General features: G+C 58.7%; 1 protein-coding gene across 14 annotated transcripts in view; it reads right to left on the bottom strand.

The window, feature by feature from the left end:
- Nucleotides 1–15,953, bottom strand: part of HSPG2 (heparan sulfate proteoglycan 2) — a 96,349-nt gene that overhangs the window by 19,337 nt on the left and 61,059 nt on the right. For 3 of the 14 annotated variants that reach the window (XM_037032969.1, XM_037032974.1, XM_037032975.1), the window contains exons 35-61: nucleotides 15,608–15,688; nucleotides 15,156–15,386; nucleotides 13,773–13,886; nucleotides 12,477–12,604; nucleotides 12,251–12,337; nucleotides 11,095–11,153; nucleotides 10,722–10,889; nucleotides 10,502–10,612; nucleotides 8,405–8,505; nucleotides 8,124–8,304; nucleotides 7,226–7,351; nucleotides 6,938–7,090; nucleotides 6,716–6,858; nucleotides 6,270–6,405; nucleotides 6,033–6,187; nucleotides 5,632–5,794; nucleotides 4,663–4,832; nucleotides 4,426–4,573; nucleotides 3,836–3,987; nucleotides 3,521–3,656; nucleotides 3,274–3,425; nucleotides 2,176–2,311; nucleotides 1,921–2,072; nucleotides 1,371–1,509; nucleotides 1,123–1,274; nucleotides 408–543; nucleotides 151–302 (exon numbers count right to left, since the gene is read on the bottom strand). In XM_037032969.1, the coding sequence (XP_036888864.1) occupies nucleotides 151–302; nucleotides 408–543; nucleotides 1,123–1,274; nucleotides 1,371–1,509; nucleotides 1,921–2,072; nucleotides 2,176–2,311; nucleotides 3,274–3,425; nucleotides 3,521–3,656; nucleotides 3,836–3,987; nucleotides 4,426–4,573; nucleotides 4,663–4,832; nucleotides 5,632–5,794; nucleotides 6,033–6,187; nucleotides 6,270–6,405; nucleotides 6,716–6,858; nucleotides 6,938–7,090; nucleotides 7,226–7,351; nucleotides 8,124–8,304; nucleotides 8,405–8,505; nucleotides 10,502–10,612; nucleotides 10,722–10,889; nucleotides 11,095–11,153; nucleotides 12,251–12,337; nucleotides 12,477–12,604; nucleotides 13,773–13,886; nucleotides 15,156–15,386; nucleotides 15,608–15,688 (3,762 nt within the window). The remainder of the gene's footprint in view (nucleotides 1–150; nucleotides 303–407; nucleotides 544–1,122; nucleotides 1,275–1,370; nucleotides 1,510–1,920; nucleotides 2,073–2,175; nucleotides 2,312–3,273; nucleotides 3,426–3,520; nucleotides 3,657–3,835; nucleotides 3,988–4,425; nucleotides 4,574–4,662; nucleotides 4,833–5,631; nucleotides 5,795–6,032; nucleotides 6,188–6,269; nucleotides 6,406–6,715; nucleotides 6,859–6,937; nucleotides 7,091–7,225; nucleotides 7,352–8,123; nucleotides 8,305–8,404; nucleotides 8,506–10,501; nucleotides 10,613–10,721; nucleotides 10,890–11,094; nucleotides 11,154–12,250; nucleotides 12,338–12,476; nucleotides 12,605–13,772; nucleotides 13,887–15,155; nucleotides 15,387–15,607; nucleotides 15,689–15,953) is intronic. The other 11 variants (XM_037032972.1, XM_037032971.1, XM_037032973.1 and 8 more) reach the window with 11 other exon arrangements.

Here is a 15,953-nt window from a genome sequence, read left to right as displayed (position 1 = left end):
GCTGAGGGTACCCTCCGTCTATCCGGGGCAGGAAGGACGTCTGCCCCAGGAGGGCCAGCTAATGCCTTGGGCTCCATGTCCATGGGGCTGTCCTCGTACCCACCCCAGGAAGCGAGGGTTCCATGCTCACTGCCACATTCCACTCTGTACCTGGTGTCGGGCGGGAAGGCTGCCCTCACGCTTGTACCACGTGATGATGGCCTGGGGCTGCCCAGCGACCACGCAGTTCAGATCCAAGGTCTGCCCTTCGACCACTGCGGGGGACGAGGACTCGATCCTGATTGCTGGGGAGACACTGGGCACTGGGGACAGAGAGGGTCCGATGTGGCCAGAGTCAGCCAGCGGTGATTACACCAGGGACCTCTCCCTGCCCCCACCTCCTGGATGCCCCGTGTGTGCGCTCTCACCGTGGGAGGAGCTGCTGCCCTGGATGGTGACGATCAGCGAAGTCTCCTGGGAGCTGGCACCGTTACTGACATGACACACGTACTCGCCTGAGTCTGCGGGTGTCACCTGGGGGATCCGTAGCCGGGAGCCCACGATCTGAAGGGGAACAAGTGTCAGCAGGTGAGGGTAGTACCTCCACGTCCTGGGCACTGCTGCTCAGGAACTCCAGGAGTGTCCCTGCCCGGCCCAGGGCCAGCCCCAACCCGTCTCCTTCAGAATACCCCGGGGGCCTTCCTGAGGCTCTGGGCTGGGGAGTACATTGCTTCTGGCCTTAATATTGTTCTACTGAAGCCCATCCCCGGTGACTCCATAGTACCTTGCTGTGGCTCCTACTGCGCTGCCCCACCCTCCAGCCTGTGAGCTGCCCGAGGACAGGCACCTGTCTCAGTCCATCTGCAGTCCTTAGTGCCAGGTGCAGGACCTGGCTTGGAGCAGTTGTTAGGGACATGGAGCAAGTGAGTGAATCATAGAATGTTCTGTTAAACCACAGGATCCAACTGAGGTGAGAGAGACCTGTCTCTGTGTCCTCAGCCCTGGTCCAGGGCCCATATCTTGAGAATACCCAATGTTTGTTGAATGACTAAACGAGCACTGAAGAGGTTCTGAGTGCCCCTCCTGATTCCCATCAGGGCCAGCGAGCTCAGCTTTTGTTCTCTCTGCCTGCTGGATGAGTACCTGGTGCCGGCTGGGTAGGCTGCCTCCACGCTTATACCAGGTGATGGTGTGGGGGGCTTGGCTGGCCACCAGGCAGTTGAGGTCCAGGGTATGTCCGTTGGCCAGGGAGGCTGAGGAGGACTCAATGCGGACGGGGTACACCACACTCTGGGCTGGGAGGACGAGACGAGAGGCAGGTGTGGGAGCCGGTGAGGATGAAGTGGCCCTCACAGCCGCACACCACTTTCTATGACCCCTGAGATACTCACACAGGGAGGGGCCAAGGCGATTCTGAATGGTGACAAGGACTGAGGCTTCCTGGGTGCCCGAGCTGCTGCCCACGCGGCACACGTACTCCCCAGAGTCGGCTGGGGTCACCTGGGGCAGCCGCAGCCTTGATCCATGCACCTGAGAGGGCACAGGGGGCAGGCACAGGGATGGACATTGGGGCTCACAGCCAGAATCTGGCCCCCTTCTCTGGCCCCTCCCAGCCTGGCTTCCCCACTGAAGCTTGAGGACAGCTCTTCTAGGGAGAACCACTATTCGTGACCCTTCAACTCCCTGTCCCAGTGTACGGACTGGGTCCAGCAGGACGTGGGGGACTGGCATTTGTTGACGGGCTGCAGGGCAGGCAAAGCAGACGGTGTGAGCCCATTTGGGACATGAGGATCGGGAAGTCAAATGGCTGGCCTCAAGTTACACAGCAGGCCAGAGCCGAGAGCAGCATCTAAACTCAGATATGCCTGGATTCAAAGCCTATGGTCCTTATTCTGTAGTCATGAGGGTCCTTCAGGCCCCCATTAGCTCCCCACCTCCTACCTGGTGCTGAGCAGGAAGGCTGCCCCCACGCTTGTGCCATGTGATCTGGGCATGGGGCTGCCCAGTCACCAGGCAGTTCAGATCCAGGGTCTGCCCTTCTGCCACGTGGGAGGAGGAGGACTCAATCCGAATTGGGAGGGTTACCCCGAGCGCTGGGGACAGAAAGCAGAGGGTCAGCCCCTGGCTGGAGTGGGAGGAGGAGGGGTGGGTGAGGGGAGGCAGGGGCTTTCGTTCTTCCCCTCCCGCTTCACTTACCAGGAACGGCACCTACAGGCTCAATGGTGACCAGGACAGACGCCTCCAGAGGCACCGAGCCCCCCACCGCACGGCACACATACTCGCCGGAGTCAACGGGGGACACCTGGTAGAGCCTCAGCAGGGAGCCGTGGGTCTGGCAGGAACGAAGGTGAGGTCAGAGGGGGCCCTGCGAGACCCCTGCGCCTATAATGTGCCTCAGTCTCTGTCTGCTGAGGGGTAGGGAAGAGGGGGTCTCGTCCCAGGGGTGGTGGGTGGCCAGGAGGAGCCATGGTGAGCTGAGCAAGCACTAATAACACATTCCATAAAATCGGAGACACACTAGTTGATGTCTCTAAGGTCCCGATGCTTCTTATAGCAAGTGATTTGACAGTTAAATGGCAGCTTTCTGTTCTTACCGGCTCATAAAATAATGGTGCAGCTGCAATCAGTGGCATCCTAAATTCTATAAAATGCAGTAATACATTTCATGTATTACTACCTAATGGTGGGGGCATAGGTGAAGAGGGGAGGAGACGGAAAAGTGCAAATAGGTAGTTACAGAGTAGCCACAGGGATGTAAAGTACAGTATAGGACATGGAGTAGCCAAAGAACTTATTATACGCATGACCCATGGACACGAACAATTGTGGGGGGTTGCCTGAGGGAGTGGAGAGTGCTTGGTGGAGGGGGGGAAAGGGGGAAAAGTTGAGACAACTGGAATACTGTAATCGGTCAAATATAATTTGAAAAAGTAGCTAATGGTATTACAGTGAGAACACATTTCATTGCACTTTGTATGAGCCAGAGCTCTGAGCCCCGTGCATCTATATTAGCTCACTTTCTCCTCAAGACAATTTTGTCAGGTAGGTACTATTACTGCTACTTAACAGGTGCTGCAAGAACCGCGGGGAAGTTAAGGAACACAGCCCGGGTCACAAGCCAGTCAGCGGCGGAAGCCGCATTCATACTGAGGACCGCTGCTACCAGAGCCTGGGCTCTCACCATGCACTGGTGCAATGGGGGGCGGAGGCCCTCCCCCTCCCCCATCTCCGACCTCAGCACCCAGGAGCCTCCCTAGGGTCTCCTTCTTGGCCCGTCCTTCCTCTGGTCCATACCTGGTGCCGGGCGGGGAGGCTGCCCCCACGTTTATGCCACGTGACCTGGGCGTGGGCCTGCCCAGGCACCACGCAGTTCAGATCCAGGGTCTGCCCTTCAGCCACGTGGGAGGAGGAGGACTCGATGCGGATGGGCTGGGTGCCAACAGGAGCTGGGGGAGGTGGTCAGTGAGTCACTCCAGTTCTCTGCAGCTGCCACCATCTATCCCCTTTCTCTGTCCCAGCCCAGCCTGGTGACCCTACTCACGGTAGGCAAAGTTGGCCCCCGGGGTCCTGGTTACTGTGACTGTGAGGGAGGCCTCCACACCATTGCTGGCCCGGCAAACGTACTCGCCTGCGTCAGCTGGTGACGCCTGGAAGATGTAGAGCCGGGAGCCGCGCACCTGGGCAGCATGGGCAGCGGTGTGAGGGCGGTATCCCAGAGCCCAGCAGACGCCCCTCCTTGCCCTGCTCCTCTGAGCTGGGCACTGCCCACCCCTCGGCTCAGAGGCCAGGGTCCCTGTAACCTACTGTCCGTGGCTCATCCTGGCTGGCCCCCTCCCACCTTGTTGCTACTCTGTACCTGGTGCCGGGCGGGGAGGCTGCCCCCGCGCTTGTACCACGTGACCTGGGCGTGGGCCTGCCCCGCCACCACACAGCTCAGATCCAGGGTTTGTCCCTCGGCCACTGTGGAGGACGAGGACTCGATCCTGACAGGAGGGACGGGTCCTGGGGCTGTGGGGACAGGGGTGAGGGTAGTAGATGCTTTCCAAAAGAGAGGGCAAGCGCTTCTCACCCTGGAGCCAACTTGGCCTTGTCTTCCAAGGCCAGGCCCACAGGTCTGGGGCTTGGGTGGCCGGGGCTTGATGTCTTCAGCTGAGCAACCCTGAGGGAAGGGCTGGGGCAGGGTGAAGCCTTACAGAGTAGGGTGAGGAAGTGGGAGAGAAGAAGGCAGCTGAGGCTGGGAGAGAGGAAGAGGAGGCAGCAGCGGACACACGAGGAGTGATGTGTCCAGAGGACGATGGGAAGATCACTCAGAGAAGTGGAGTCTGCCTGGGCCGGGCCCTAGGGCCAGCTTCAGGGTGAATCCCCTGCCCCGGGTCACAACACAAGTCCCAGGACCTCAGCCCCTTGGGGGTCCTCCAGGTAGCCCTGTCATCGGCAGGCACTTACCAGGCATGGAGTTAGTGCTGGAGTCGGAGGCCTCGATGGTGACGAGGACAGACGTCTCCAAGGGCCCAGAGCCAAGGACTACTCGGCACACGTATTCGCCGGAGTCAGCTGGGGACACCTGGTACAGCCGCAGCAGGGAGCCGTGGGTCTGAGTGCAAATGGGGGGTGTTCAGAGGGTGCCAGAGCTTCTCAGTCCAATCCCTCCAGTGGGGGGATTGGCCCTGGGGGCTGCTGTACCTGGTGCCGGGCAGGGAGGCTGCCCCCACGCCTGTGCCATGTGACCTGGGCATGGGCCTGCCTGGGCACCACACAGTTCAGATCCAGGGTCTGCCCTTCAGCCACGTGGGAGGAGGAGGACTCGATGCGGATGGGCTGGGAGCTGCCCCGAGCTGGGCTTCCACCAGGACCTGGGCACAGAGAAGCTGGTCAGTAGGGAGGCCTTTTGGGGGCAGGGACCATGCTCTTCCGCATCAGCATGGCCAGCCAGACACCCCTTTTCATCCCCATCTCCAGCTCAGAGTCCAAGGTCCATTTGCCTTCATCTGTGACGAGCTACAGGGCTACAAGGGCCTACAGGGCTACAAGACGCAGACAGTGCTCTGGCTGGTGTAGCTCAGTGGATTGAGCGCAGGCTGGGAACCAAAGGGTCACCAGTTCGATTCCCAATCAGGGCACATGCCTGGGTTGCAGGCCAGATCCCCAGTAGGGGACACATGAGAGGCAACCACACACTGATGTTTCTCTCCCTCTCTTTCTCCTTCCCTTCCCTTCTCTCTAAAAATAAATAAATAAAATCTTTTTAAAATTTTAAAAAGATGCAGACAGTAATGCCACAACTTCCTCCTAAAGTGTTGGCCATTTTCCTGCCATAGGGTGGTGGTACCATCCTCATTTCACAGAGGAGGAAATTGAGGTCCCCAAAAGTAAAATAACCAGTTCACAGCTGATAAGGAGTAGGGCCAGGGTTTGAGCCCAGGTCAGCCCTGACTCCACTGCTTCCTGACGAGTTCTGAAAACAGAACCCTCATCATGGTGCACTAGGTAAGCCGCAGCAGCCTTATTGCCACCCGCAGTCCCCTCACCCTCCCAAGCAAGGAGCGGAGGGTCAAAGCCTGCCTGGTGGCCCCTCATGTCCTGAAGAGACCACAGGCACCCTCCCAAGGAACAGTGAGGAGACCCTGGGGACCGGCCTCTGTCCAGGCCCACCTGGCTCCACACCTGGGGTATAGCTGGGACCTGAATGGGTGCTGTGGAGGACAGAGACGGTGATGGAGGCCTCCTTGGAGCCTGACCCGGTTTCCACACGGCACACATATTCTCCAGAATCAGCAGAGGAAACCTGGGGGATCCGAAGCCGGGAGCCGTGCACCTGGGCCAGGTGGAGACAGAGGTATGTGAGGATGGGGAGGGGCCGTGGCCGACACTCCCTCTGAGCCTCAGTGTGTCATTCATCAAGTGCTCATTGGCTCCGCTGAGCCACCCCACACCAAAGAGGGAGGAAAGCAAAGGGCCGGCCCTGCTTGCAGAGTGCTGAGGCTGTGCGAAGCTTCCACCTGCGCACAGAACCACCCCCAGGACCCCTGCCACAGGCTCCGGGACCCTCGTACCTGGGTGTGGGTGGGCAGACTGCCCCCGCGCTTGTACCATGTGACCTGGGTTTGGGCCACCCCTGCCACCACACAGTTGAGGTCTAGTGTCTGCCCTTCAGTCACAGAAGGTGATGAGGACTCAATCCTGACTGGCAGGGAGCTGGTACCTGAAGCTGGGGGCAGAGGAGGAGTGAGTAGGCCCCAGGGAGCCCTGGCTTGCCCTCCTCACTCCTTCAGCCCCCAGAGACCCTGCACCTGAGAGAACGACCACTTCAATCCGGGCCTGCGCGGTGCCCGCAGGGCTGGTGGCCACACAGAGGTAGAAGCCGGCGTCAGCAGTTGTGATGTCTGGGATGAGCAGCGTGGCGATGTCCGTGTGCTCGGGCTGGGCCTGCCGCACAGGAGATGGGTCAGCTGCCTGAGTGGCCGAGGCAGCCTGGCAAGGACCGGCCAGCAAGGGTGGGCAGAGGGGGCAAAAGGTACAGGCAAGCACAGAGGCAACGTTCGGGCCCAGCTGGGCACCGAGGAGAGCAGTCAGGCTACAAAACGAGAGGCCGACAGCTGCCACCTGCCAGGAGGTCTGAGCAGGCCTCCCTGTTGCCAGTGAAAGGGACCAGAGGGAATGGAGCAGGAAGTGCAGGTGGGAGGGGCAGCTGGGACTCTGTTGAGCCTGTGGGCCTGGCCCCGATGGATCTCCTCACCTGTGGGGGGAGGCTGCCCCCTTCCTTCCTCCAGGTGATGGTGGCACTGGGCACACCTGGAGCCCTGCAGTACAGCCTGACAGTGCGGCCTTCGTGCACTTGGGTCCTCTCTGGGCTCACCTGCACCCTGGGCCCATTGCCGCCTGCAGACAGAGCCCTGTGAGAATCCCTCTCTGGGCCACCCATGTGCTCCCAGCCCCACCCACAGCACTGCCCTCTCACCGTGCACGTGGAGGACGGCCCTGGCCACGTGCTGCCCAGCACTGCTGTGGGCACGGCACAGGTACTGGGCTTGGTCCGAGGGCTCGACGGCGGGCAGGCGCAGGATGCCGCCATGGATTTGTGCCTTCGGAGGAAGCTGGCCACCAGGGCCCCCTGACGTGGAGAAATGGGGTCAGCACCTGCTGGGACGGGCATCACTGCCCCCTTCCCTCCAGCCTAGAGTCCCGCCCCTGGCCTCGCACATCCAGGAGAGCCAGGCCCTGAATGCCATTCCTGCCACGGCCTCACCTGTCCACTCAAGGGTGGGCGTGGGGTGTCCTGTGGCGCTGCAGCGGAACTCGGCCTGCTGCCCGGGCTGCACTGTGAGCTGTGGCGGGTGGATAGAGACCACGGGGGCGGATGGGGTGCCTGAGGCTGAGGAGGGAGGAGAAAGAACACGTGGTTGGGGCAAGTATCCCCTGACCCATGGCAACAGCCTCCAAGCTGCTCTCTGCTTTCACTCCAGCCCCTCAGCCCTTCGTCCACAGAGCAGAGGGAGCTTTTGAAGTACCAATGGGATCGTGTTCCTTTCCCGTTTAAGGTCTATCTGTGGCTCTCTGTCACTTTTACAATAAAATCCAATCCCCCTGCTATGAGCCCCCAAGTTCATGTGCACTCACCTCTGCTGACAACTTCGGTTTACCCTCCCCGCACCCCCACCCGTCCACGGCTCCCGCCACACTGGCCTTGCCCAAACACATCGACATGCTCCCGCCTCAGGGCCTTGGCATGTGCTGCTTCCTCTGCCGGGAACACTCGCCGCCAGCTCTGTAAGTGGCCGAATACCTGCCCTCCCTTCAGGTCTCGGCGCAGATGGCGCCTCCTCAGAGAGGCCTCCCTGGCTGCCCTGTGCAGAGTAGCTTGCCCTTCTCTTAGCTGCTTTCCCACTTCCCTGTCACCGCTTGTTACGGTCCCCGTGTGTAACTGTGCCGTGTGTCCGCGTCCGCGTTTATCTTTGCCCTACTAGAACATGTGTGTATTGCGAGGGGGCGGGGCTCCTGTTCGATCTTCTTTCCCCTGTTTCTTCAGAGTCTAGGCCAGGACTGGGCAGACCATGAAGGCTCAGAAGCTGTCAGCGGAACACGTCCTGGTGAGCACTGGGAAAGGCTAGGGGTGGGCAGGTCAGGCGCGGACATGAACGATGTACCTTGTACATGCAGCGTGGCTGTGCCTTGGTCCATGGCGAACATGTTGGAGCCAGTGCACACGTAGGTGCCCGCGTCACTCGGCTGGACGTTGCGAATGGTCAGGATGCCATTGAAATCCATGGCTCGGGCTGGCAGTTTCCCATTGTGCAGGCGGGTCCACACCAGGGTATAAGCCGGAGACTGCAGGTGGGGCCAGGGGATGGGGTCGGGGTTAGGGGTGGTGCTCAGAGGCCCCGGATGACAAGTCTCCCCCGTGACCGCTCCCTGCCCCGCCGCCCACCTTGCTCTTGGCTGTGCAGATGAAGGTGACGTCGGCCCCGGGGCGCACACTCTGGCTCCGCTGCTCCTCCACCCTCACTGTGATGGGCTTGCTTGGAGCCTCTGTGGCGGGTGTGGGGTGGGGGTGTTGGGGAGAGGCCCCCTAGTCAGTGACGGGCTGCCCAGGCCCCTCCTGTGGCCAGCTCTCTCTCTCCATCATCTTGTCTGCATGACACTTGCTTCCCAGTCTGGCTTAGAGTCCATCCTACTCCCTGGCACTTCCCTCCCTCATCCACCCAAACCCCATTCTCCGTCTTTTTACTGTGGCACCAAGCCGCAGGCAGGCTGTGATGGGAGAACCTCACACCAAGAGTCCACCTGGCTCTAATTCATGACCACAAACCACAGATGAGCTCTGAACACTTCACACTTCACTCCAACTGGGTTTCTCTGTCTGGTTTAAGTTTCCATCCACCCCAAAACCATTTCACACCTCCTCCCATCTTCTTCACCCTCCCCCCCACCCCCCCAGTCTGCTTTTACAGCTAATGGTTTGGGTTCACACTTACTGAGAAACTTGAAACTGCTAGGCAGGAATTTTCCCACCTCCCCAAATCTACCCACCTCCCTCCTTCCTGGTCGCTGAAGAAGGAGACCCTGCCCCCCACTCCCTCCACTTTCAGAGGGCCGGAGCCCTCCTCTGCTGTGCCTTCTTGCTGCATCAGGTTCTCCCCTCCCTCTCCTCTGGATCATTCCTCCCTGCAGACAAATGTGTTCTGGAACTTCCCATCTCTGAAAAGGGCCTCTTCACCCCATGCTCTCCCCAGCTACTACCCCATTTCTTGGTTTCCTTCAGAGCCAAGACTCTTGAAAGAGCTGTCCGCACTTGCTGTCCACACTTGCTACCCTGCCCCCCATCCTCCGCCTCACTACCCCTTCTCTCCACTGAAAACGGCCCCCCGTGTCAAAGCACGACCTCCAGGGGTTATTTCTGAGCCCTATCTCACTTCCTTAGGGCATATGGTGAGGCCGAGCATCCCCCTCCTAGAAGCCTTCTCCCCTCTCAGCTTCCAACGCACACCTCCCAGACTCCTCCGAGCTCACTGGCCCCACCTGCTCAGTCTTCTACTGTAGAAGACTCTTTAATTTGGCCTGTCGAAGTTGGGGTTCCTTGTGGCTCTGTCCTGGCCCTGTCCTTGAGCCACACTCTCCCTGGGTGATTTCACTCTGGCCCATGGTCAAACACCACCCCTGTATCAGCAGCCCCCAAATTCATCTCCCCGGCCAGGGCCTCCTTCCTGAGCTGCAGACTCGCATGTCCACAGCCTGATGGCCTGATGTCCGGACGTAGTCTCCACCTCGGGGTTCCCTCTGATCTGTTTGTAGCAGAGGCTACCGGTGCCCCGCCCAGTTCCTCCATCCTGTCCCTCCAGTGCCATCCGGCCTGACTGCTGCCAGCTGCTGCACTTCTTTGCACAAGGGCTCTCTCAGGTCACCAGAGACCACTGTGCCTGCCCGGGAGGTGCAGCAGGGTACAGGGGAACTGATGCTCCTAGAACAGGCCCCAAGTGATGACCGACAGGAGCTGGCATGTACATACCTCGGCTTCCTTGGCCCTGGGGTGCACGTTTTATTTGGGCATTTCCCAGAGTCCCCTTGGCCGCATCAAACAATGGCTTATGGCGGTAACCTGCTCCGTAGCACACCCTTTACTGGATGCCTTCTCTTCCCTCTCTCACTTCACCTCCGAATAAACTATGTCCACACAAATCCTTGTCTCGGACTCCGCTTTTGGGGGGAGCCCAAATAAAGACAGCCTCCTACTGAGCCTCTTGCACCTCCATAAATGGCACCCCACTTGCACAGCTAGTGGAGACCCGACACGACAGCAGGGCATCATCCTAGACTTCTCTCTCTCCCTCAGTGACCACAGTCAAGTCCTGACATCTTTGCTCTAAAACCAGCCTGTCTCCGTCACCTCTCTCTGTCTCCACGGCCGGCGGCCTCGTCCAGGCAACCACCATCCCCTCTGGTAAAGGAATGCTCCTGCAGCCTGGTCGGCAGCCTGCAGCCCCGCCCAGCCTACGCGGTCTTGCGGATGAGGTAAGCAGGGACTCACCAGTGACCAGCAGTTCTGCCCGGCTGGTATTGGCATGATGGAGATTGCGACAGGTGCAGATGTAGACTCCGGCATCTGCGGGCTGGACACTGGGGAAGTGCAGCTCGGAGCCTGGTGGGGAGCAGGTGGGAGTCATCCATGTAGTCGCACCCTTCCCCCACCATGCAGCCCTGGGCCTCCCCAACCCCTGTGTGGTTCCTGGGGCCAGGGCCATGGGTACCTTGATGTCGCTGCTGGGTGCCACTGGGCAAGGGCCGCCCATCCTCACGAGACCAGTAGAAGTAGTGGGGAGGGCTCCCACTGACCTGGCACCGCAGGGAGTGGGGGCTGCCTTGGGGTACTACGCTCCGGGCTGGCTGCACCTGGACCACCAGAGGGGCTTGGTCTGCTGGTGGGGTGAGAGGGGCATGGGAGAGCCCATTCAGGCGGGAGGCCCCCCACACGCAGCAGTATCTCAGAGTCTCTGCCTTTCCAAAGGCTGTCCTGCCCCACACTGAGCCCTGTCCCCCAGAACCCATGCCTCTCAAACTCCCCAGGCCCCCTGACTTGCCCATTACCCTGACCTGCGGCCTGGTTACCCTGGTTCCACTTACCCTGGTTCAGGCACCGACCGCCCTGCACATTGGGGTTCCCCACGTAACCTGGGGCGCACCTGTAGGGAGGAACAAGGACCAACTCTGTCAGCTTTCAGGGCACCCAGGGCCTCATGGTGGATTTGGGGAGCCAGAAGTTCAGCTGGCTGCCCAGCGTGGCGTGGGAAGGCTCCGTGCTCTGGAAGGATTTCAGGCACCGAAGAGGCCCCCACACAGGGCTTCAAAGGGAAGTGCAAGGGAATAGCAGCAGGTTGGGTAGTGGGGGTGGTAAAGCCTTTATTCTCCAGGAAAACATTCATTTGACAAATACTTATTAAGCAACTATTATGCTAGGCTATGGAAATACAACAGTGAGCACGGAGTCCCTACTCTACAAAACTTACCCACTGGGAAACCAACACGAAACCCATGTAAAATCAGAGCGAGGGACACATACTGGGGGCTGTGAGTGCACAGATCCAGCCCTGAGAATGAGGCTTCCCAGAGAATGGGGCTTCTGAGCTGTTACATTCCCTGGGAGCAGGCTTGACATTCTCTCCCCAAGAGTTACACTTGCACAGTCCTGACATTACAGTTCCCTCTTCAGGGAACTCATTGCTCTGCCCATAACTCTCTTTTGTATGACCACTTTTGTGCTGTCTTGTCTCCCGTTACAGGCGGTAGACTCCACAGGGCTGGGACTGAATCTGTTTTGTCCACCACTGCATCTCCATCACCTCTGCACAATGCATGGTGCTCAGTAGATGCTCAATAAAAACATGTTGAACAAATGGATGAAGCTGAGCCTTGAAGGCTAAACTGGGGTTAGCCAGGAAGGGGCAGTTGAGGCTGGAGAATGTTCCATGTAGAGAAAATAGCACATGCAAAAACCTGAACATCGAATAGTCGAGGAGTTAAGCCCAGCTACAGCAGAGTTAGATGCTGAAGTGGGGTGAGACTGAAGAGTAACAAGGCTACCTAAGGAGCTTGGGGTTGTCCCAAGGGATGGACAGGGATGGACACTGGGGCTCACAGCCAGAATCCGGCCCAAGGGCAACAGGGAATCAAGGGGAGGAACGTGATCCTGGTGGAGAGCCTTCTGAGCATCACCATCTAGGGCTCTCACCTAGGGGTTACTGTAGGCCCCTCCCTTCACCCTTCCCATTTGCAAACTTACTGCTCACAGTACTGGCCGGTGTAGCCAGGTTCGCAGGCCGTGCAGCGGTACCCGCCAGCCGCCAGGCTCTCGCAGGTGCGGGAGAACCTGGCACAGAGGAGGCGAAGGTCAGGCCAGGGGGGTGTTCCCACCCCACCGTGCTCCCTTCACTCTGCCCCGAAAGCCAGGGAAAACCCTCCCCATCCCAGTGGGAATTCCTCCGTAGGCCTTGAGCAAGGGCACCCACATGTTCTCAGGGTTGGTCAGCGGGCAGGCACAGGGCTGGCAATCCTCAGGCGTTCCAGCCGTGGCATCCCCATAGTAGCCAGGCGCACACAGCTCGCAGAACTCCCCGGCGGTGTTGTGCTGGCATTGCTGCGAGGTACAAGGATGTCAGCCACTCACCCTGGGTAAGCCTTACAGCTTTGTAAGGCTTTGATCTGGAAATTGCACATCTGTGAATGTATCTTAAAGAATGCTCATCATCTCGGGGGTGCTTATAAAAGTGAAATGCTGGGAATAAACTTAAACATCCATGAACAGGGGACTGGATAAACTAAAAGCAACACTCACCCAAGTATCTGTCAAAAAGGATGATGTTGATTGCATTTCTTACATTTTACTACCTAAACACCTGTAGAATTATCGCACAGGTGGCACACACAAGGCCCCCCACCTCGTTTCATCTGGCCCAGCACCTTGTTTCTACCCGGCGGCAGCGCCAGGTCCAGCTCCTTGCCCCCAGTTAAGGAGAGTTACACTTACACAGCCCTGACATTTCATTCGGCCCTTTGAAGGCAGCCGTGAGGCTGACATGGCCCCCGGTGAAAATGAGTTTGACACCCCTGAATTATAGGAAAGTAAGAGTATACCCCTGGGTACGTGGGGGGAGAGCTATGGTTAAAATAGATGTTTTATTATAAAAAAGGTGTGAGGGTTTTATATAGCATGTTTCTTGCTCTGTCAACCCAATCCTTGACCGCATACCCTGGAGGGCTATATACACTGTGAAAAGTTCAGGGAAAAAAGAAGTACTTAACGACATGGAAAGATAAACTTGAACTTGTAAGTGCAAACAGTTGGACACTAAACACGATGACCCTATGTCTATTTGGAAAACAAAAGGCACATCAATATGCATAAATATGTGTCCCGAAAAAGAGCAGAACCACTCCGCACCGATGCCGACCAAGGCGACAGGGTCACGGGGGACTTCCACTCCCTTCTGGGTTATCTTTGCACGGTCGCTCTTCTTTCTACAGAGAACGTGCACCACCTGGGTGGCGAAAAATCGCAGAGACCAAGCTTTCTTTATAAAGATAGATGCTATTCTACAGCTGCGGCCACCCCACCATGCCTGCAGCCCCTGCGTGACCAGACGGGCTGCTCTAGGTGCTCTGACCCACAGTTCCGGCGCCATGACCTTGGCTGTGGACCTAGGTCTACCTTACTAAGCCACCCCCTCCCTACCCCACAGCCAGCCCCGGAACCCTACCCAGGCCCAGCCAAGTGGACCCCTGCCCTGGCCCTGTGTGCATCGTACCGAGCAGGCCCCAGTCTCTGGGTGGCACAGGTCTGAGTGGCCATTGCATTCACACAGCTCACAGTGGCCGAGGTAGAGTCCACTCCCAGTGCGTGTGTAGCCTGAGGCGCAGTCCTGGGAGGAGAGAAAGGAAGGTTGGTCTCCATCTCCAGTGTGGTCCCATCAGGGGCCAGGGGACCTGGAAATCCACACCCTCCAACCACTCCCACCACCTAGACTCCCACTGGCTGTTGGAGGGGCAATCGAGGCCCAGCCCTCCACCCCCCAATCCTCCCTCAGCAGCCCTCCTCTAGGTCTCCGTCGTCACTTTCTCCACCCTCCAAACTGGGATATTGTCCGACCCCATCCTGGCATCTGCACCCATTCAAGTTTACTAAAATAACGGCTCATCCTGAACGGAGAACCCATCGGTATCCCCGGGACTTTGTTCCTGAAAATTCTTCTGACAGGGTCTTTGCTGAAAACCTTAACCTCCCCATGGAAAAAGGAGACTAGATTTGGAGTGAGCCCTTGACGCTCTCTACAACTATTCTCGTGTTCACTAAATAGAGTGAAAGAGGCTGCACACACACCATTCCAAGTGAGAGAGCAGGAGCTCTGAAGACAATGAGCTCCTGTTCGCCACCCCTTCCTTTGAAATCTCTCCAGGCCCTTCCTCCCTCCCCGACCATTTCAAAGGCACGTTTATAAATCTGTTTTGCTTCACGGCACAGGATGTGCTCCGGGGCTTCTGCTTTCCCCCAGGGGTTTTTCTTCAAAATGTGCTAAATTTTATAATTTCGAGGGACCTGAAGTTCGCATAGTTGGATTTGAGAATTCCTGTGGCCACAGCAAAGGTGCACAGAAGTAAAAGTACAGTGATGTGAACTTCCCACTGCGGGGTTCCTGAGTGGGGTGGGTGGGGGGCTGTTCTCACACTGGATCGCCCACTCGCCCACTGGCACTGCAGCCCCGCCCCTCCCTTCCTGTGACTCCCCCTTCCGAAGCTCCACATTCACCCATCAAATGCTGGCTGGTTGCCTGCTGCGGGCCTGAGGACTGGGGTGGTCAGCAATGGGCTCAGGCCCTGTCCTCCCGCAGTTCTGTCTCCAGCCAGCCTTGCAGGTGCTCTTGAGTTCTTCCCAACTGGCAGCCTCTGTCCCACCCTCACCACCCTTCCCTCCTCGTAGGACTCACCGTCTTTCCCCCTGCCCCATGCATCTCACTCCCCACTGGCAGAGGCATTTTCCTGGGGCCCAGCTCCCAGGAAAATGACGGGCCCCAGGAAATAGCCTTGTTCCAGGCTCAAGGAAGTACCCCACCCCACCCCACCCCCTTTTCCAGGGGTGACCCTTCTGCATTGAATGGCTGTGCCAGAGCCAGTGTTGGGCTGGCCAGGCTCACCTGGCAAGACAAGCCGATATAGCCCGGGGGGCAGCGGCATTCCTCCACCTCCAGGGCCCGGGGTCCCTGTGAGGGCCCTGGCCGGGCCACCTCCAGGCTGACCGAGCTGATGCTGGCTGCCACTGGCATCGAGGAGAATGTGGCCCGGACCAGGATCTCGTCCAGGTCGGCCAGCGCCATCAGGAGGTGCTCGCGTGTGGCTGGCTGTCCGTCAGGCCGGCGCCAGAATTCCTGGGTGGGGGGATGATGGCAAGTGTGGGGGAGGGGTGTTGGGCTTTGTGTGCTGCTTCTGCAGCCCCCACCCTGTCCCCCAACTCCTGCCTTCTAGGCACTGGTGGAGGACTTTGAAGTGAGAACGCAGAAGTGGAAAGCAGCGGAGCTGGCATCTAAGCCAGGCTCCATGGCAAGGGTGGAGGGATTGGTTGGAAACAGGGTGGCCGAGTACCCCTTACCTCTCGGAAAACGATCTCATAGCGCTTCCTCTCGGGGCCCTGCAGCGCTGGCTGGGAGGCCACCAGCATGATGTTGTTGCCCTGGGGAAACACCAGAGGGGTCGGGAGGGCAAGTAACAAGCTCTTGGAGACACTGGGGTTCTCCACCAGGTTCCAGCCTCTCTGTAACACCAGCCTCCCCTTTCTCCAATCTCCCAGGCTCTTGTGCCCAGAGGAATCTGGTACATGCCCACTGCCCCCTTCCCCCAGCAGCTGGGCTTCTGCCTGCATAGTGTCCAGCCAGATGCAGAGGTGGGGGCGTGGGCCTAACATATCCCACTTGTGCCAGGCCAGCTGATGGATGGAC

This window comes from Sturnira hondurensis, unplaced genomic scaffold, assembly GCF_014824575.4.
Source record: "Sturnira hondurensis isolate 20B ecotype Veracruz unplaced genomic scaffold, ASM1482457v3 Scaffold0021555, whole genome shotgun sequence".
NCBI lineage: Eukaryota > Metazoa > Chordata > Mammalia > Chiroptera > Phyllostomidae > Sturnira > Sturnira hondurensis.
This window is presented reverse-complemented; position numbering and strand designations above follow the sequence as displayed.